The 23,055-nt window shown below is 34.9% G+C and overlaps 1 protein-coding gene across 2 annotated transcripts in view; it reads right to left on the bottom strand.

Annotated features, from left to right (window-relative positions):
- ZC2HC1A (zinc finger C2HC-type containing 1A) overlaps nt 1-23,055 on the bottom strand; it is a 60,394-nt gene that overhangs the window by 30,863 nt on the left and 6,476 nt on the right. For both annotated transcript variants that reach the window (XM_027089711.1, XM_027089710.1), the window contains exons 2-5: nt 12,475-12,548; nt 10,019-10,135; nt 6,297-6,438; nt 3,808-3,956 (exon numbers count right to left, since the gene is read on the bottom strand). In XM_027089711.1, the coding sequence (XP_026945512.1) occupies nt 3,808-3,956; nt 6,297-6,438; nt 10,019-10,135; nt 12,475-12,548 (482 nt within the window). The remainder of the gene's footprint in view (nt 1-3,807; nt 3,957-6,296; nt 6,439-10,018; nt 10,136-12,474; nt 12,549-23,055) is intronic.

Genomic DNA, 23,055 nt, shown 5'->3' on the forward strand with positions numbered 1-23,055 from the left:
AAAAAAAAAAAAAAAAAAAGAATATACAAGGGAGAAAAGACAGTCTGTGTAATTAAGTAGTGCTGAGAAAACTGGATGGCTACATATAAAAGAATGATTATAACATTTCCTCAAACCATATAAAGATAAACTCAGAATGGATTAAGGACCTAAATGTAAGACCAGAAACCATAAAATTCCTAGAAAACAGGCAGAACACTCTTTGACATAAGGCATAGCAATATTTTTTTTAGATATGCCTACTAAGGCAAAGGAAATAAATGAAAAAATAAGTGAATGGGACCTAATTAAACCTAAGAGCTTTTGCACCGCCAAGGGAAACCACTGACAAAACAAAAAGACTACCTACTGAGTGGGAGAAAATCATTTGCAAATGATGTGACTGATAAGGGATTAATATCCAAAATTTATAAACAGCTCATACAACTCAACATGAAGAAAACAAACAACCCAACTAAAAAATGGGCAGAAGAGCGCTTCCCTGGTGGCGCTGTGGTTGAGAGCCCGCCTGCCGATGCAGGGGACACGGATACGTGCCCCGGTCTGGGAAGATCCCACATGCCATGGAGCGGCTAGGCCCGTGAGCCATGGACACTGAGCCTGCGTGTCCAGAGCCTGTGCTCCGCGACGGGAGAGGCCACAACAGTGAGAGGCCCACGTACCGCAAAAAAAAAAAAAGGGGCAGAAGACCTAAATAGACATTTTTCCAAAGAAGACAGAGATGGCCAACAGACACATGAAAAAATGCTCAACACTGCTAATTATCAGAGAAATGCAAACCAAAACTACAGTGAGGTATCACCTCACTCCAGTCAGAATGGCTATCATCAAAAAGTCTACAAATAATAAATGCTGGAGAGAGTGGAGAAAAAGGAAACCTCCTACGCTGTTGGTGGGAATGTAAACTGGTAGAGCCACTATGGAGAACAGTATGGAGGTTCCTTAAAAAAGTAAAAATAGAGTTACCATGTGATCCTGCAATCCCACTCCTGGGCATATATCTGGAAAAGACGAAAACTAATTCTAAAAGATACATGCACCCCAATGTTCACTGAAGCACTATTTACAATAGCCAAGACATGGAAGCAACCTAAATGTCCACCGACAGATGAATGGATAAAGAAGATGTGGTATATACATATATACACAATGAAATATTATTCATCCATTAAAAAGGAATTAAATATTGCCACTTGCAGCAACATAAATGGACCTAGAGAATATCATAGTAAGTGAAGTCAGAGAAAGACAAATACTGTATGATATCACTTATATGTGGAATCTAAAAAAAACAAACTAGTGAGTATAACAAAAAAACAGACTCACACATACAGAGAACAAACTAGTGGTTACCAGTGGAGTGAGAGAAGGTAGGAGGGGCAAAATAGGCATAAGGGATTAAGAGATACAAACTACTATGTATAAAATAAATAAGCAACAAGGATGTATTGTACAGCAAGGGAAATATAGCCATTATTATGTGATAAATTTAAATGAAGTATAATCTGTAAAAATACTGAATCACTATGCTATATACCTGAAACTAATATAATATTGTAAACCCACTATACTTCAATTAAAAAAAATTCATAAAGCTATAGTAAATAAAAATATTAATGTGGTCTGGGGACTATATAAAAAGACAAAAATTGATTATATGTAAAGTCAAAATAGTGACTACTTCATGGGTGTTGGGGGCTAGGAGTGAGAGAACATTACATTCTGGGAGTGAAACACTAGTGGAGGCTTTTGTAAGACTAACAATATTGTATTTCTCAACTTTCTTGTGGTTATGTATGTATTTATGTTTTATGCTTTGTTTTCTATGTGTATAATTTACAAAAAAAATAACGGGAAAATTGTAAGAAAAAATCTGAATAAAAGTGTTGTAAAAAATAAGAGCTTAGAGATATTTAAAATGTTAACTATGTTGATAACTTTTAAAATATATATATTTCTCAAATTTTCCATAAAGAATAGGAATCCTTTTAATAATCAGAAAAATATTTATTAAAAATTGCATATCATCTTTCCAGACTTAAAACTTCATTACTTTAGAATAAGTAGGGTAAGAATCAATCAGAATACTGATTTGGAAATCAGAATATGATTTCCTATCAGAATATGATTAGGAAAATTCCTAAATCATAAAATACTTATCGTATTGCTTTAAACTCATAAGGTAACTCAGCCTAGCCTAATCTGATGAAAGACTACTGCAGGATCTAAATTATGCATGAGTTATTTCAAAATAATTTGTTCTTTTAAAATAACAAGACATGTAATTTAGCATACATTAGATGATATTTTTGGTTCCTATGTCTTCATGGGTCTACTTTAATACAACCATGCCTAAATTTGATAAAATTCCTAGTGAAGGATTATGACAGCTTAACTGAACGGTAGAACTTCTTGTTTTTACCTATAAAAATCTGATCTTCACTGTGTTTGTATCATTATTTTGATTAGAGCAGGGTCAAAAAGTGGGCTGAAATCAGGCCAGATTACAGCTGCTAAATATGACAAGGAAGCATTTAAGCGTGTTTAGGAAAAGTACTCTACTTAGTTTACTAATGTAGATCCAGTACCGGGTAGTGTCTGGTTCAAAGAGAATACTCAGAAACTTCTTGAATGAATACAGATGAGAAAATATGGGGTCAGACTGAAATAAATAAATAAATAAATAAATATGACTAGGCATGGTATCAGAACTGATAAAATTTAAGGTGGGAACTTAAAAACTACTTGGATTTTACATTTACAAATCACCTGGCACCAAGCTGTTGGAATGCACACATTCTATTGTATTTCCTTTGCTCTACTATTTTATTCTTAAAACAAAACAAAATCCTATTGATGTTCTTAACTGTTCAAAAGATATACATTGTTTTCCATCTGTTTTGGAAATTCTTCTAAATGAGTTTTCTTCGCTATTCTTTCCCCACAATGATGATGGTAATAATGATATACTCCATTTCCAATAATATTAACAAAAATTCAATAGGAGGATTCTCTCAAGGAGGTCTCAATTGCAATGTGGTCTTTTAATCCAATATTTTATTCATAAGTAACAAAAAAATAGATTTGATTATTTACTGTTTGCTAAGTTTACAGTACTAAAAAAAAGTTTACAGATGAAAGCTTTGTGAAAAATAAAATTTGCTTAAAAGTATGATATTGTCAAAGTTTTTATGTGACAATATGCTTAAAGAAAACAACAGTAGTGTAAAAATAAATTTAATATAACAAAATCCTTATATGGTTTATGGTTCTCTAAGCGCTTTCACGTACATCATTTCATTTGCTTCTCACTATAGTTATGTAGATTACCACTTCACAGATGAAGAAATGAAGGCTTACATACATTAATGTCATTTGTCTAAAAGTTCAAAAGTAGCAGTCTGGATGTAACCCCATGTTTTCATTTCCTCAAATGTGTTACTCATATATAACATGGAAACATTCACAACTTACATGATTTTCAAATGTGGATTTTTATTGCAATTTTCTCATTCATCTAACCCCTCTAGTTTCCTCTGAATCTGCTGCATCTATTTTAAACTAATTTTCTCCCTTTTTTCCTAAAACCTCTTTAAATCTGTATATTTTTAAGTCTTTACTAACTCAAGTCCACTTCAAATTTTGTTCTCAACTAGCCATTCAAATTTCTTACTAAATCCCTGAACAGTAATATATAAATTTTAGCAGGTGAGAAACTGTAGTTAAATGTGCTATAAAGAATAAACACAAAACTGTGAACTTAAAGTCATTTTCTCATTTATTTGTAGAAATGACCACAATGATTACCTGTGTCCGAGAAGTCGATTTTCCTTTGGTATCGGTAGAAAATTTGCCTTTATTACTAATACGTGCTGCCTGTTCTTTACAGAAATTTATATGTCTATCAGCTGCATTTTCATTAAATCTCCTCTGGCAATATGGACACTGAATATAATCTAAAACAGAAAAAAGAAACAGATTAGTAACATAATACTTGAAATGGGACATAAAGAGTTATAAGTTAGTAACTCAAGACACATAAGTAACAACTGCTAAGCAAAAACTCTCACTTTCTTATAACCACCCAACCTGACTTATCTAAACTTAGTAAAGACATTTAAGAAAAAAAGTATGCTAGTATACGATAAACTGCAATTTTCTCCCAGCTTAGAATCAAATTTGAGGGGAAAAAAAAGATAAATCGTCCCTACATAAAAATGAATAAGTAAAGGAAAAATGTTAATTATTTTTTGCTTCTATATTACCATATGTTTTCATCACAAATATATATTTTCATAAGGTAGACTAGGTTAAGTAGTTAATAACACATTACATTAAATAAAAATTTACATAAAATAAAAATTTTAAATTTGGGCTCATCTGTTAAAATCTTTAATTTCAATTAGAGGAAAGCTGTCAAGAAATAATTTAATAGACTTTATACAGTTTTATTTTCTCTTAGAGATCCCAACAGATGGAATAATAAAAATATATCTCCTAACATAATTAATTCAAATTTAAGAAACAGCAAATGTTGCAGATTATATATTCTCCCCAAATGCAATATATAGTACAAACAAAACTTCTCACAAAATAAATCTTAAAGTTATCCCAGAAAGAACCAAATTTTATAGCACTGTGAAAGATTTCAATTCTATAAGATACAGAGAAGAAATAAATATAACAACTTAGCAGTGTCAAAAAAAAATCTTCAATTTATTTCAATAGGTTTACTTTTTGAGATGGAGTTTTTTGCCCTTTAGAATTTGCACTCATCTGAATCTCAGAAATTTGTCCTGCTAACTAGTGAAATAGGTCTAAAATCTCTAATAACAAAGAAGTTGTTCTGTCAGGACTAAGAGATCAAAAAATTTCTGAAGTCCAAATTATCCTGAAGAACTGCCCCCCGCCCCCGCTCTGACTTAACATAAACATGAGAAATATAACTGTGTTGAATAAGATGCAATATACAAATACCTCTAAAACAAAGAGAGAATTCAACTTCACGGGGAAAATTAAGGTAGAAATAGAAGAGATGCAAACCCAAATGGAACATTCCAGAAATACTCATAGCATTAAAGTTAATTACTAAGACTCAAACAGGAGTTGGCAAACAAGGGCCCATGGGCCAAATCCAGCCTGCCTGGTGCATGTTTCTGGAACACTGCCACATTCATTCATTTACATATTTTCTGTGGCTGATTTCCTGCAACAGTGGCAGAGTTGAGGAGTTGAAACAGAGACCTTATGGACTGCATAACCTAAGATATTAACTATTGGTCCTTTATAGAAATTGTGTATCAACCCCTCCTTATAAAGATCATACCTAACTTGCTCTTTACTAAGAAATTAATCCCAACTTAGAATACTAACACAATTTTAATGCAGCTAACTTGTTATATTAAAATAACTACCTCTTGAGGCTACTCCATTAACCACTGTCAAAATGTCAACGGTGCTATTTTAAATCTTTCATCATCTCAATTATCTCATATGTGGTTGCCAGCATCTTGCCTTGCTTTTGGGAATAAGAAACAAGAAACTTTTACCCACCCAATGAAGAAAATATAAAAATACATGAATTTAGGGCATAATCTAGGTATATCCATCTATACGGTGGTTACCCCACTAGAATAATACATTTTTAGAAGCAAAATTATGATTTTTTTTTTCCCTTCCCAGATTAGAAGATACCAAAGAACCAGGCAACATAATTATTTGAATCTTACTGAATGACTACATTTCAATAGACTTTATGCATGATTAAAATATCTCCTGGAGGGGCTTCCCTGGTGGCGCAGTGGTTGAGAGTCCACCTGCCTATGCAGGGGACACGGGTTCGTGCTCCGGCCTGGGAAGATCCCACATGCCACAGAGCGCCTGGGCCCGTGAGCCATGGCCGATGAGCCTGCGCGTCCGGAGCCTGTGCTCCACAACGGGAGAGGCCACAACAGTGAGAGGCCTGCGTATCGGAAAAAAAAAAAAAAAAAAAAAAAAATTTCCTGGAATATTAACATTTAACAGTTACTACCATAATTTTTAAATGATATTAAATGCTTTATAAAGTATTGAGATAAAAAGATAATGCATTTCTATGTCCAACACTGATGTGTCTTTATAAGCCTAAATACCTGGATTGTCACCATTATTTTGTAGGAAAACTTTTAAAGATCATGCTTCATTAGGTTCAATTATTATAAGTTAAGTTTAATATCTTAAAATTTATAAGAAATCTATCAATACTATCGATATTTCTTTCCCACATGAACAATTTCTGTCAACAATATGACATATACCAGGATCATAAGAAGGTGGAGGAGGGGGAGGAAGTTTGCCACCCTCTTTAAGGGCCTGACCAAGGCCTTTAGCTGCTCTTATGGTGGCTATGAACTCTTCATGCTTCCTCCTCCAATTAGATGGCTTCTTTGGTGGTTCGGGCTGCAAACAAATTAAAAAAACAAACAAAAAACAGTTTCAAAACAATTTTTAATAAATTAAAATAAAACTCAAGAAAACACCATATTATTTTAAAATGTTCCCTCATCAGGAGTCCTTAAATGATCTCCCTCCCAAATTTATAATTTTGAAAAGAAACTTTAGGCAACTAAATTATATGCAATTTTTAAAATACAATTTTAATTGTGACAGACACTGCTAAATTGCCTCCTGTAGGTGTTACAAACACTTAAGCCACCACTAAGAGTGTATTTCCTTATTTTCCCATAGTTTCTCCAACATAGTATGATACTAAACTTCTGGTTTTTTAACTGATTAGAGAGGTGAAAAATAGTTCTCTCTGTGGTTTTAACTGCTTTTTTTCCTATAATGAGAGCGAACATCTTTTCATATCATAAAGAATCACTTGTATTGTCTTTTCTGTGAACTGTTTATAAGCCTGGTCAACGTATGTATTGGGTTATTGGCCTTTTTTTTTTAACAATTTCTAGTAATTCTTTATAGGAGACTAGCCCCACTCCTCCCCCACAATACATCTCTTTTAACCTTGTTTAAGGGTCTTCCGATATGCAGAATTATTTTTAAATGTAGTTTAACTTACTTTTCCTTTTATAGTCTCCAGATTTGCATTCAGTTAGCAAGGCCCAACCTCACACTAAGGTAAAATAAATTTTTTCCATGTTTCTACCTAGAACCATTCTTAAATTGTTTATTCATTTGGAATTTATCCTGATTTATGACATATGGACTCTATTTTCTGTTTTTTTAACATGGCTATGTGGTTATCTCACCATCCTTTATTAACTTTTCTCCCCAGTGAATTGAGAGAACACCTTTCTCATATTCTCTTTGGCATTTGGGTCTATTTCTGAATTCTCTGTTGTACTGTTCTGACTATGTGTGTCAGTATCCGTGTTTTAAATATTGAGATTTTATAATAATATTTTAATATCCACTAAGGTAAACCTACTTTATTCTGGTTTTCTTTCAATCTTTTCTGGTTATTCTTATATGTGTATTTTTCCATATGAACTTTAGATTCAGCTTGTCTATTTTTTTAAACTACATTTTAACCAGAAAAATTAAACATTACATTCATAAACAACTTAAGGAACTTAAGGACTCTATTTTGCTACGTCTACCTATCCAAGAATGAGATATATTTCCATTTGAAGAAGTGTTCGTTTGTGTCTTTCAGTGGTTTTTTAAAGTAGTCTTTGTGGAAGTCTTGCACCTTCATTATTATAAGGTTTATTCCTAAATATTTTATATTTTGTGTTGTTCTTTTATAAGTGTCTTTTAATCATTTTTATATTTCAAGGAGTTGTTTGTTGAAGTATGAAACCTGATAATTTCTGTATATTAACATTACATCTCATTACTTCACTGATTTCTCTTATTGTTTGTAGTAATTTTTCAGTTGATCTCTTGGGTTTTCCAGGTATATCATCACCTAATAATGATAGTTTTACCCCCTCTTTTCCAATTCCTATGCAACTAATTTCTTGTTATTATTTAACTCTACTGACTAGCACTTACTGTATTGGTTGGAGCTTAATCTTGTTCCTGACTTTAATGGAACTACCTCTAAGTATCTTTCCATTAAACATACTGCTGGCTTGTGTGCTACAAAGAAATTTATTTTGTTATAATATTGAAATATCTGATTATTCCTATTATGTCTTTGTTTTTCAAATCAAGAATATTATGTTGAGCCAACAAAGTCAAAAGACTGTTCTTTAAAAACACTTATAAGGCAAGACTAATCTAGAAAAAAAGAGAAAACAAAAATTACCAAGGAATGGAAAACAGTTCTTACAAACATAAGAAGATATTATAAAAAAACTTTATGGTAATACATGGGACATTTAAGATGAAATGGATAATATCCTTGACAAACACCACAAAACAGATACCAGAAACAGAAAAATTATAATAGTCTTATATTTATTTATTTTTAATGAATCTATTATTTAAAAGACCCACAAAGAAAACTCCTGGCCCAGATGCCTTTACTGTTGAATACTTGCAGACATTTAAGGAAGAAACAGCACCAATCTTTTAAAAACTCTTTGAAAAACAGAAAACAAGAGAACAACCTTCCAACTAGTCCTATGACAGCAACAAAACTGATGAAAAGAAAAATCACAGGCCACTTTTCTCATGAATATAGATGCAAAAATCTTAACTAAATAAAAGCAGATTTAGATGTTTGAGATGACTGATTCTTTAGAGTTTCTTACTTTATAGTGAGATTTCTGATCACAACATTCATCTGTTCCACAGTGAATATTACTAATTTTTGCTGCTCTCATCTACCTTTTCTTCTCAAAGTATTATTATATATATTATTATATTAATGCTTAGCTAATGTTTTTTATTACCCATCATTGAATGAGTTAGGTTTTCCTGGTACAGCTATTTACAAGAGTTTCTGGGAGAAAAGAGCAGCCCAGGGTAGCTTTCTAGGCTATACAAAACAGTTCTCTTTTCTGATGTACCAGATACAGATACAAATAAGGCCTCTGTGTGTGAACTCACCCAACACAACAAAGTAGCAGAGCCAGGGTTAAATCCAGGCGGTCTGAATCTTGAGCCAGCTTTCAAACCCACTATGCTATACCAAGATTTAATTAATTTATCTAAGCTAATTAAAGCTAATACAATCATACATCTGGCAGGTTACCAAGAGAAACTTTAAATAATAATTTATGTACCTTATTCAAGCTTCTCCATCCTTCCCTTAAATATTCATAAACTGAAAAACAAAGATGAACTGACTTTTCTGTTATCAAAGGATTTTATTAGTAAGATTAATTGCCCCATAGGGAAATGTTTTCCTGTAACACTGGGAAAAGTTATTACCACTGAAAGTAGTTTGTTTCAAAAACCTATTTAAGTCAGGTACTCAAATCTTGACTATTACACTGAAATAACTCTTTAAAACTATGTCGGACAAAGCATTTATGTGATTTATTCTTAGCAAATAACATGTCATGAAAGGTGGTATTAAGGAGAGATTAGCATAGGAGATTCATTGCTTTTAGTTACAAAGAAGAAAATAAGCTGACAATGATCATATATGAACAATTGAGCAATGTATAAAACTTTTCCTCAGAAAGCATAATAAGATGATAAATGCTGACAAATCAATCAGTCAAGATAATATTTATTATGCTAAGATGTTTGTAACTAATAGCTTTCCTTTTGTATACTACAGGGATTACACTACTGGTAATAGTGTAACATACTGAGACATAAACCTAATTATAGCTGAAGTAATTAACGACTCACAATGAATGTATGAGGACTTCTCAGTTATTTCTAGCCTATAGCTAAGCAATTGGCTCTCCAATGCTACAAAAACCTCCCTGTAATAGTTGAACAGTACTTTGGCCTCCCTTTTGTCGAAATTCAAAATAAACAAGTTTCTGATCACTTCTAAACTGAGAACATGACACAGAATTCTGCTTATTCTTCAATCTTAGTATAATAGATTATTATAATTTTTTCATTACACATAGCAGCAAGGTTCATACTGTTCACAAGGTCATATAATTACCCTAGGTTTAAGAGGTTTTACTGTTGGAATATCAGTTCCTTCAGCTCTTTGTCTGCTTGAATCAAACGTCTTCCGTTTTTTAGTGGCAGTTTTCTGGCAAATAGGTCCATGTTTTTTCTGTCAAGATGAGGAAATACAACATGTCATTTTCTTTTCTACAAAAAGACTATAAAACTTTAAATTGTCATTTGAGACCAGTTTAAAAACCTGAAAGATGAAATAAATAATAATCCATAAATAAGAAATGTTTTAGCTAAAATTGTTAAAAAAATATATGCAACGCATGTCACAAGTTATCTTTCTCACAACAAGAAAGTATTGATAAATACTCTCCCAAATTTTTTTTTAGTTATTTAATAGTCTCCTGGTTTTTACACTGCTAAGAATAAGGAAACTAATGTAAGCAAGTCAAAGCTATTGAAGTGGGAAAAAAGTTACCTTTATTACTAAATACTTGAAAATAGATACCAGAAAAAGGAATGTAAATGGAAAACACATTAGCATTAGGATTACAAAAGCTAACATAATAATAATAGTTGGGATTACTCAAGTTAACGAAATAGTAGTTTGTTAACACAGAATATAGGACAAGGTGGTCAGGTTTGTGTCCTTACTCCACTATCATCCCTTCCCCCTCTCTGGAACTCAAATTTTCCACCTTTTTTTTACCAAGGATTTTTCTTGTGCTACCTAGTGTCCCACTCCTACAGTTTTTGGTTGGGGGGGATGGGGGTTTGTTGTTGCTGTTGCTGTTTTAATATGGCTGCCAGCTCATTCAGTCATTCATATATTCATTTTAAAGACATTATAATGGAAGCTCTCTTAACTGACCTCAAATTAACCTACTGGATAAACAATAATTCTCCTTCCCCTAAATAAAACATGTTGACTAATAACATAGAGGATGCTAAATGCCCTTTTTTTCTTTTGTATTTTGATAAACAATGAACAAGTCAGAACTGCTAAACTTTATCTGGGAAAATAGGAACCTCAGAACTGGTTGATTCAATGTTATGGAGCCTCTAATATTTTCAATACACAACTGTTTTACATACTTGTTTTTGGATATCATTCTGACAAACACAGTAACTGTAACTATTAGAATAAAATCTCTTAAATATTAAAAAAAGAAAAGGATGGCTAATGGGCGACTTTCTAGAGAATGTCTGTTCTCACATTGAGCTGTATATGTCAAAAGTATGTAGTGCCTGTTCCCAAAACTGAAGTATACAAATTGTAGTTGTTATCGTGATTATATCATTTAATTAAATATTAAATAAATATATAATGAGGACCAAAAAAAGGCGTAATTTTCCCAGTGAAAACTCAGCTTAATGCTTTGAAAATGGTTTGAAAAATAGCTAATTAATAACAAAAAATGGATGAATTAAGTGTGGGCAAGAAAGGTTTAAGAAAGAAAGCTGTTAATATTTAAGAGGAGTCTGCAGTCAGGTGGACATTTTGGGTCATTAATTCCTCACTGCTTTAAAGAAAAACTGGAAACAATGAGAGGATGCAAAATAAAATGTAGCAAAACTCTAATCAGCAGACCCATACTCAAAGAAAAATCTTTATTCCACATCAAAATATTAATAAATACATATTTATATTTGAAGTTAAATACGGCATATTGATTTTCTTATTCTCTACTTAGCTAGAGATTTTATATTAAAATCAGTTAAATGTGCTTCTATTTGTATATACTAAGCATCTAAAGAATGCATAATATATTTTAGGTGCACTTTTAACGAAAATATTTTTTCCTTTGGAATATTTCAAACATACATAAGAATTGACAGAATAGTGTAATTAGCTCCATTTACTCATCCCTGCCTCAACAATTACCAACATTTTAGCAATCTTGTTTCATCTATCCCAGCCCCAGCACTTTTTCCTGAAGTTTAAAGAAAATGCCATACATCATAGCCTTCTGCTTCTTTAAATACATTATTTCTAACAGTATTTCTAAGAGTTTATTTTGGTTTTATTTTTGTCAATAGTCCCACAAAGGGAGAAAACACTTTAATAGTTTAACAGAGAGGAGTTTTGAAGACCAATCAAACTCTGAAGGAAAGAGAGCACTCTGGAAGAATGACAAAGATGGAACTGAGGGCTTCCCTGGTGGCGCAGTGGTTGGGAGTCCGCCTGCCGATGCAGGGGGATGTGGGTTCGTGCCCCGGTCCGGGAGGGTCCCGCGTGCCGCGGAGCCGCTGGGCCAGTGAGCCATGGCCGCTGGGCCTGCGCGTCCGGAGCCTGTGCTCCGCAGCGGGAGGGGCCACGGCAGTGAGAGGCCCGCTTATAGCAAAAAAAAAAAAAAAAAAAAAAGATGGAACTGATACTCCTGAGCACTGAATACTAGCCAGTATCTCTTTAAATTATTCCAAAGGTTCTTTCCATTGTCCTGAACTATTAAACAATTAAAGATCTACCAAACTCCAAAAAAAAAAGGTACTCACTAATGCCACTGGAAAGAATGTTCTTCCACAAATCCTGCAAGGTAACAATTCTCCAACTTGGACACTTCCATTTTCTAAAATCGAAAAGAATGTAGTCAATATACTCAGTGGCTCAAATTGTGAAACTTCCAAATTTTAATGTCTTCACTTAGTTTCATATGTAAGTTGTCAGTTCTTGCGAAAAATGTCATGTCATTTTGAAATAAGTAACATCATCAATTAAAATGGGCAGAAGACTTAAAGTTATCAGTGGTCAAAAAGGCAAATGCCAAATACAGAGTTCATACTTTAAGGAGAACCAAACTGATAATGTTGGAAATATCTGGTTTTCTTCTATTTTAACCAAATCAATTTGTCAGTCTCTTAATTTATAGGCTGTCTCTTTGTAAATTACTGAAGTTTAAAACCCAAATTTATCTGAAGGTTAAATACATTATTTATCTTCAAAGCATTAAAGAATAACACTGGTGGCTAGTGGAATGGAGAAGATGAGTAGGAAAACCCTGAGCTCACCTCCTTCCATGGGCACAACAAAGTTACAACTATTTACAGAGCAACTATCATGATGAGAACAACCTAAAGACTAGCAGAAAAGATCTTCCACAACTAAAGATATAAAGAAGGATCCACAATGAGACAAGTAAGAGAGGCAGAGACATGGTACAGTCAAGACCCACACCCACAGGTAGGCTACCCACAAACACGAGGATAATCACAATTGCAGAGTTTTTCCCCAAGGAGCAAGGGGTCCAAGCCCCACTTTGTACTCCCCAACCCGGGGGGTCCTGCAATGAGAAGATGAGACCCAGGGGGCTTACTTTCGGGAGACCCAGAGGGCTGTGGGAAATAAAGACTCCACTGTTAGAGGGCACACAGAAAATTTACATGCTCCAAGACCCAGGGCAGAAGCAATCATTTTAAACTGGCCTGGGGTCAGACACACATGCTGATCTTGGAGAGCCTCCCAGAGAGGAGGAGGCATATGGGACTCACCCTGGGGACACAGACACTGATGACAGCCATTTTCTGGAGCTCATTCTACCATGAGGAATGCTCGTGCTGGCAAGAAACATTAGGGAGTCCTCCTTCTAGCTTCGTAGTGCAAGGACCCAGCCCTACCCACCAGCCAGTCTGCAACAGTCCTTGGGACCCACAGGCCAAGCAGCTAACTGTGGGGGCAGCTTCACCCAACAGCAGGCTGGCAATGACCATAGGCACCTTGGTTCCCCCAGTCACCCAGGGACCCAGCCCTGCCACCAGAGAACCCAGGACCCAGCTCCACCCACCAGAGGGCTGGCACTAACTCCAGAACCTGGCCTCGCCCACCAATGGGCAGGCACCAATCACTGGACTCCCTTGGCCCCAGTGCTGCCGATCAGCGTGCAGACCATCTGTGAGACACCTTCAGCCAGCCACACCAGGGTCCAGCTCTGTCCACCAGTGGACCAGCACTAGCCTAGGGACCCCCAAGCCTTCACAATCAGCCACCTTGTGACCTGGCCCTACCTATCAGCGGCTGTCAGCATCCACAAAGGCAGAGCCTGCCAATCAATCAGACCAGGGGCCATCCATGCCTACTAGACCACCAATAGAAATCAGCCCACCACAAAAGAAGGGCCCATGAAACCCACATAGGGGACATTCCTGGAACATAAAGCTCTGGTGACCTAAGGGAAGTGAGCTGCTAAGATGCACAGGACCTCTCCTATAAAAGACCACTTCAACAAGATCAAGAAATGTAACCAACCTACCAAATACACAGAAATAAAAACAGCAAGTTAGGCAAATGAGGTGACAGAAGAATTTGTTCCAAACAAAGGAATAAGATAAAACACCAGAATTGAAGTGGAACTAAGGAACTTACCCAATAAAGAGTTCAAGGTAATGATCATAAAAATGCTCAAAGAACTTCGGAGAAGAATGGAAAAACACAGTAAGAAGCTAACAAAGAGTTGTAAAATATAAAGAACAAAACAGAGCTGAAGACAACAATAAGTGAAATAAAAACATACTAGAAGGAATCAACAGTAGATTAGATGATACGGAGGAATGGATCAGCAAGCTGGAAGACAGTAGTAGAAATCACTCAAGCTGAAGAGAAAAAGAAAGAGTTTAAAAAATGAGGACAGGGCTTCCCTGGTGGCACAGTGGTTGAGAGTCCACCTGCCGATGTAGGGGACACGGATTCGTGCCCCAGTCTGGGAAGATCCCACATGCTGCGGAGCGGCTGGGCCCGTGAGCCATGGCCGCTGAGCCTGCGCGTCCGGAGCCTGTGCTCCGCAACGGGAGAAGCCACAGCAGTGAGAGGCCCGCGTACCGAAAAAAAAAAAAATGAGGACAGTTCAAGGGACCTTTGAGACAACACTAAGCATGCTAACATTTGCATTATAGGGGTTCCAAACGGAAAAGGGGAGGCAGAAAACATATTTGAAGACATAATGGCTGAAAACTTCCCTAACCTAGGAAAGGAAACAGATATACAAGTCCAGGAAGCACAGACAGTTACAAACAGGATCTACCCAAAACCGACCACACCAAAAAACATCATAATTAAAATGGCTAAAATTAAAGACAGAGTATTAAAAGCAGCAAGGGAAAAGCAACTAGTTACATACAAGGGAACTTCCATAAGTCTATTAGCTGACTTTTCAGTAGAAACCCTGCAGACCAGAAGGGAATATCATGATACATTTAAAGTGATGAAAGGAAAAAACCTACAACCAAGAATACTCTACCCAGCAAAGCTATCATTCAGAAAGATAAGATAAAGAGTCTTGCAGACAAGCAAAAGCTAAAAAGGGGTTTCCCTGGTGGCACAATGGTTAAGAATCCACCTGCCAATGCAGGGGACATGGGTTTGAGCCCTCGGCCAGTAAGATCCCACATGCCACGGAGCAACTAAGCCCGTGTGCCACAACTGCTTAGTCTGTGCTCTAGAGCCCGCAAGCCACAACTACTGAAGCCCGTGCACCTAGAGCCCATGCTCCACAACAAGAGAAGGCACTGCAATGAGAAGCCTACGCACCACAAATAAGAGTAGCCCCTGCTTACAGTGACTAGAGAAAAGCCCGCACGCAGCAAGACCCAACACAGCCAAAAATAAAATTAAATAAATAAATTTTAAATATTAAAAGCTAAAAAAGTTCAGTACCACAAAACCAGCTTTACAAGAAATGAAAAGGCACTTCTCTAAGTGAAAAAGAAAAAGCCACAACTAGAAATATGAAAGTTACCAAAGGAAAAATCTCATTGGTAAAAGCAAATACGCTGTAAAGGTAGTAGACCAACCACTTATAAAGCTAGTAGAAAGGTTAAAAGACAAAACTAGTAAAATCTTCTATACACAAAATAAGTAGTTAAGAAATACCCAAAAGATGTAGACTATGATGTCAAAAACATTAAACATAGAAGGGGAGTAAAAACTCAGGGTTGTTAAAATACATTCAAACTTAAGAGGACATCACATCAACTTAAAATAATCACATATATATTGATTGCTATATATAAACCTCTGGTAACCAAACTAAAAATCTGTAACAGATACAAACACAAAACACTGAAAGAAATCTAAACATAGTATTAAAGACAGTCATCAAATCACAAGGAATGAGAGCAAAATAAGAAAGAATAACAACAACAAAACTACAAACTAAACCTGAAAACCATTAACAAAATGGCAATAAGTACATACCTATCAACAATTACACTTAAAATGTATATGGACACAGAGTGCTCCAATCAAAAGACATAGGGTGGCTCAATGGATACAAAAACAGGACTTGTATATATGCTAATCAAGAGATTCAGTCCAGATCTAAAGGAACACACAGACTGAAAGTGAGGGAATGGACAAAGGTATCCCATGCAAACGGAAATTTAAAAGAAACCAAGATAGCAATACTTATATCAGACAAAGTAGACTTTAAAACAATGACTGTAACAAGAGACAAAGTAGGACTTTACCTAATAATAAAGGGATCAATCCAAGAAAAAGCTATAACAATTGTAAATATATATGCACTCAACATAGATGCACCTAAAGACATAAGGCAAATATTAACAAACAAAAAGGGAGAAATGGACAGCAACACAATAACAGTAGGGGGCTTTAACACCCCACTTACATCAATGAACAGATCATCCAGAGAGAAAATCAATACGGAAACACTAGCCTTAAACAACACATTAGACCAGATGGTCTTAATAAATATAGAATATTCCATCCAAAAGCATCAGAATACACATTCTTTTCAAGTGCACATGGAACATTCTCCAGTATAGATCACATGGTAGGCCATAAAACAAGTCTCAGTGAATTTGAGAAGACTGAAATCATATCAAGAAACTTTTCAGGCACATGCTATGACACCAGAAATCAACTACAAGGAAAAAAAAACTGCAAAAAACCCCATAAACATGTGGAACTAAACAACCAATGGGTCACTGAAGAAATCAAAGAAGAAATCAAAAACATAACTGGAGACAAATGAAAATGAAAACTTCGATGATCCAAAGTCTATAGGTTTCAGCAAAAGCAGTTCTAAGAGGGAAGTTTATAGCAATACAAACCTACCTCAGGAAACAGGAAAAATCTCAAATAAACAACCTATCCTTATATCTAAAGGAACTAGAGAAAGAAGAACAAACAAAACCCAAACTTAGTAGAAGAAATCATAAAGAATACAGCAGAAATAAATAAAATAGAGACTAAAAATAATAGAAAATGTCAATTAAAATAAGAGCTGGTTCCTTGAAAAGCTAAACAAAATTGATAAAACTTCAGCTAAACTCATCAAGAAAAAAAGAGAGAGGGCTCAAATTAAAAAAAAATCAGAAATGGAAGTGAAGTTACACTTAATACCATGCAAATACAAAGGATCATAAGAGATTACCATGAACAATTATACGCCAATAAAATGGACAAGTTAGAAGATATGGACAAATTCCTAGAAAAATATATGAGCATTGACTGAATCAGTGCTCATCCAGAGAGGAATGGATAAAGAAAATGACACACGTGCGTGCACACGCACACACACACACGAATACTACTCAGCCCTAAAAAAATGAAATCTTATCATTTGTGACAAAATGGATGGAACTAGAGGGTATTATGCTACGTGAAGTAAGACAGAGAAAGACAAATACTGTATAATTTCACTTATACGTGGAATTTAAAAAACAAACGAACAAACTTAAAACAGAAACACAGTCATAGACACAAAGAACAAACAGGTAGTTGCCAAGGGAGAGGGGTTGGTGGGGTGGGGAGGAAATAGGTGAGGGAGATTAAGACAAACAAACTTCCAGTTACAAAATAAATGAGTCACAGGTATGAAAAGTACAGTGTGGAAAATAGTCAATAATAATGTAATATCTTTGCATGGTGACAGATGATAACTAGATTTATCATGGGGATCATTTTGAAATGTAGAGAAGCATCAAATTGCTAAATTGTGTACCAGGAACAAAAATAGTTTTGTAGTCAAATATACTTCCTAAACAAACTCATAGAAAAAGAGATCAGATTTGTGGCTACACGGGGTGGGCGGGGGGGAGGATGGGAAACTGGACGAACATCATCAAAAGGTACAAATTTCCAGTAATGAGATAAACGAGTACTAGAGATGTAATGTACAATATGATAACATAATTAACACTGTTCTATGTTGTATATAAAGTTAAGAGACTGGATCCTAGGAGCTTCTCATCACAAGGAAAACAATGGTTTTTTTCCTTTTATTTTGTATCTGTATAAGATGATGGATATTCACTAAATTTATTGTGGTAATCATTTCATGATGTACATAAATCAAATCAGTATGCTGTAAACCTTACACAGTGCTCTATGTCAATTATATATATAAAACTGGAAGAAAAAAATAAGATAAAAACAGGTGCTACTGTTTGCAGATGACATGATACTATACATAGAGAATCCTAAAGATGCTACCAGAAAACTACTAGAGCTAATCAATGAATTTGGTAAAGTAGCAGGATACAAAATTAATGCACAGAAATCTCTGGCATTCCTATACACTAATGATGAAAAATGTGAAAGTGAAATCAAGAAAACACTCCTATTTACCATTGCAACAAAAAGAATAAAATATCTAGGAATAAACCTACCTAAGGAGACAAAAGACCTGTATGCAGAAAATTACAAGACACTGATGAAAGAAATTAAAGATGATACAAATAGAGAGATATACCATGTTCTGGGATTGGAAGAATTAACATTGTGAAAATGACTCTACTACCCAAAGCAATCTACAGATTAAATGCAATCCCTATCAAACTACCACTGGCATTTTTCACAGAACTAGAACAAAAAATTTTACAATTTGGATGGAAACACAAAAGACCTCGAATAGCCAAAGCAATCTTGAGAACGAAAAACAGAGCTGTAGGAATCAGGCTCCCTGACCTCAGACGATACTACAAAGCTACAGTAATCAAGACAGTATGGTACTGGCACAAAAACAGAAATATAGATCAATGGAACAGGATAGAAAGCCCAGAGATAAACCCACGCACATATGGTCAATTTATCTTTGATAAAGGAGGCAGGAATGTACAGTGGAGAAAGGACAGCGTCTTCAATAAGTGGTGCTGGGAAACCTGGATAGGTACATGTAAAAGTATGAGATTAGATCACTCCCTAACACCATACACAAAAATAAACTCAAAATGGATTAAAGACCTAAATGTAAGGCCAGAAACTATCAAACTCTTAGAGGAAAACATAGGCAGAACACTCTATGACATAAATCACAGCAAGATCCTTTTGACTCACCTCCTAGAGAAATGGAAATAAAAACAAAAATAAACAAATGGGACCTAATGAAACTTCAAAGCTTTTACACAGCAAAGGAAACCATAAACAAGACCAAAAGACAACCCTCAGAGTAGGAGAAAATATTTGCAAATGAAGCAAGTGACAAAGGATTAATCTCCAAAATTTATAAGCAGCTCATGCAGCTCAATAACAAAAAAGAAACAACCCAATCCAGAAATGGGCAGAAGACCTAAATAGAGATTTCTCCAAAGAAGATATACAGACTGCCAACAAACACATGAAAGAATGCTCAACATCATTAATCATTAGAGAAATGCAAATCAAAACTACAATGAGATATCATCTCACACCAGTCAGAATGGCCATCATCAAAAAATCTAGAAACAATAAATGCTGGAAAGGGTGTGGAGAAAAGGGAACACTCTTGCACTGCTGGTGGCAATGTGAATTGGTTCAGCCACTATGGAGAACAGTATGGAGGTTTCTTAAAAAACTACAAATAGAACTACCATATGACCCAGCAATCCCACTACTGGGCATATACTCTGAGAAAACCATACTTCAAAAAGAGTCATGTACCAAAATGTTCATTGCAGCTCTATTTACAATAGCCCGGAGATGGAAACAACCTAAGTGTCCATCATCGGATGAATGGATAAAGAAGATGTGGCACATATATACAATGGAATATTATTCAGCCATAAAAAGTAATGAAATTGAGCTATTTGTAATGAGGTGGTTAGACCTAGAGTCTGTCATACAGAGTGAAGTAAGTCAGAAAGAGAAAGACAAATACTGTATGCTAACACATATATATGGAATTTAAGGGGAAAAAAAATGTCATGAAGAACCTAGGGGTAAGAGAGGAATAAAGACACAGACCTACTACAGAATGGACTTGAGGATATGGGGAGGGGGAAGGGTAAGCTGTGACAAAGCGAGAGAGAGGCATGGACATATATACACTACCAAACGTAAGGTAGATAGCTAGTGGGAAGCAGCCGCACAGCACAGGGAGATCAGCTCGGTGCTTTGTGACCAGCTAGATGGGTGGGATAGGGAGGGTGGGAGGGAGGGAGATGCAAGAGGGAAGAGATATGGGAACATGTGTATATGTATAACTGATTCACTTTGTTGTAAAGCAGAAACTAACACAGCATTGTAAAGCAATTATACTCCAATAAAGATGTTTAAAAAAAAAAAGCAAACAAAAAAACCAGGTGCTACAATTTGGGATGATGAAAACGTTCTGAGGATGGATAGTGATGATATTTGCACAACAATGTGAATATACTAAATACCACTGAATTGTACACTTAAAAATGGTTAAAATGGTAAATTTTATGTCTATTTTTCCACAATACAACATTTTTTTAAACTAAAAAAAAAAAAAAGTAAGAAATAACCCTGGAGATCAGTGAGGTGGCTTCCTGATATGATTATGGAGTCTAGAATAAAAAGAATGTTGTCCTCCCCGACAACAGAAGTATTAGGTTTTAAGTAAAAGATCACTTAGTTACTACGCATTATGTGAATTGTTCATTAATTTATACATATAATATTATGTTAAGATTCACTGGACCAACAAATTGAGATAATCTGACCTTATCGGCACAACTGATTAAATAAGGAAGAAGTAGCTGCAACTTTTACAAAATCAGAAGTTAATGCATCTATCATGTACTTGCACTGAACAAATTTCATCACATGTACACACACACAAACTACATTCTTTGGGAATCCTACATAACTAAGTCAATTTGTCATTTTATTATCCAGCCAAACATCACACCTAAATTTATTTCCATACCTGTAATTTTCATAAAAACGACAAAAATGATATCCTTATATCTTCTGCTGAATTTCTGTTAAAATTCTTTTATCATATGAAAGTAAAAAAACATTTTCTTTCAGAAGTAACAAACTCATGAAAAAAGTACGATTATGGACTTCATGTAATGTGTTGTTCCAAGGCATTTAGTGAGTCCACAGAAAACTTATCAGGAGAATCAAAAAAGACATCGGTGGGAACGCAATCAAACAGTAACAGAAGAATTGTTTTGTTCTCTCATTCTCCAAGTACTCTACTGCACTATTTCAGTGGTAGATAGATGGAGGCCAAAGTCTGTATGGTGGCGGGTAAGCTGTGAACACTACAAAAGCAAAACTAAGATTTGCCTGATTTGTGTTTTCCAATGGCAAAGACGAGGTTATTTAGGGAGGGAGAGCAAAGCAGCTTCATTTATCTGGATCACTTAATTCCATTAACTATCCAAAAAGTTGAAGCAGTTGCTGGATGGAATCCATTAGGTATATGAAGATTAGAATGTCTTCATAACGACTGTCAAAGTGATACCACATACTGCATAATCTATTAGGCTTGCCTATTTAGTTTTCATGTCTTCCTTTAAATTCCAAACAATAATTTAAAAATGTATCCATATAAAATGTTGAAAAGTACCACTATGTTACTTGCTTAAAAGTATATTTCAGTATTTCCTTGTTAAATAGAAAACAAAGCAAAATCTTATAAAAAATTAACTATTGAGAAAAATCAATTCAACACATGGAAATAATGTGAGTGTCTACTTGAGTACCTACTATCAATACTTGCCAAGCATGTACCAAGTAACAGTGACACAAGGGTGGAGTCACACAATCTTTGCTTCATAAAGCCAACAGTCTACATGATTTACTTCTTCACTATATCTAAGAGCCAAATCATCTTCCTTTTTTTTTTTAATACAAAAGCTTAAAACTTAATATAACAGCAACTAGAATACTAACATAAAATAAAATCCAACTCCTGGGATTAATTCCTACAAGTCATCAAACATGTTCAGACTGTCTTTAAAGGAAAAGAAAATTATTATCACTACAAGGCACAAAAAAGAGAAAACAGCATTAAAGAGAAAACATTTAAAAACAATTATCACAAAAAAATTTTTTAAGTTATTACTTTATTCAAAATAAAATAAATAAATAAATTTACAGTTTCCTCTTATAGAGTATAGCCCTATAATCCACAAAATATATCATGTGTATTGGTATCAACATCCCCTGAAAAGAACTTCTACCGACAGGTAATGATAAGCAGCTTAGGGTTTAGAGTCACACCACCACATTTTGTTCTAATGGCATTCATTAAAAGACAGGAGAGTGTAGTAGAAAAGGCACTGGAATTTGTCTCATACTATCTAAGTTCACGTCCCAGCTCTGTCACTTAGAGCTATGACTTGCTGGGCAAGATATTTAACCTAAGGTTCACATTCCTCTTGCATAAAATAAGAAAGTTAGATTAAATGAACTATGTGGCCCGCTTCTACCTCTATTATGCCATAATAAATATAGCATACTTATTTAATAAAATCTACCTTAAGACCACATTAATAAGAAAAGTAAATGATGATAAGACACCTCCCTTACTGATGTTATATTAAAAAAAAAAAGTTGGTCACACATAAGAATGATTAAACCAATTGACCAATTCTGGACAGTAGAATGAATGTTTCAGGTAGTGTGCAGGATGCTGAGGAAATCACTTCCACTTGTCTATATATAGAACTGAGAATCTGCGAGGACCTATAGCAAAGAACATGATGTCTCTCTCCTTGTTGGAAAAGTTTTCACTATATGAACTACAAGAAAATGTATGACTAATCATATAGGTAGCCTGAAGTTTAACATCTGTTAAATGAAGATAACGTCCGCTCAATCTACCTGAAAATTTAAAAGGATCAACTGAGATGTTATATATAAAAATGTTTCACTACCAATGAAAT

Source organism: Aethalodelphis obliquidens, unplaced genomic scaffold (genome assembly GCF_003676395.1).
Source record: "Aethalodelphis obliquidens isolate GAN/ISIS:26980383/991018 unplaced genomic scaffold, ASM367639v1 scaffold68, whole genome shotgun sequence".
Lineage (NCBI taxonomy): Eukaryota > Metazoa > Chordata > Mammalia > Artiodactyla > Delphinidae > Aethalodelphis > Aethalodelphis obliquidens.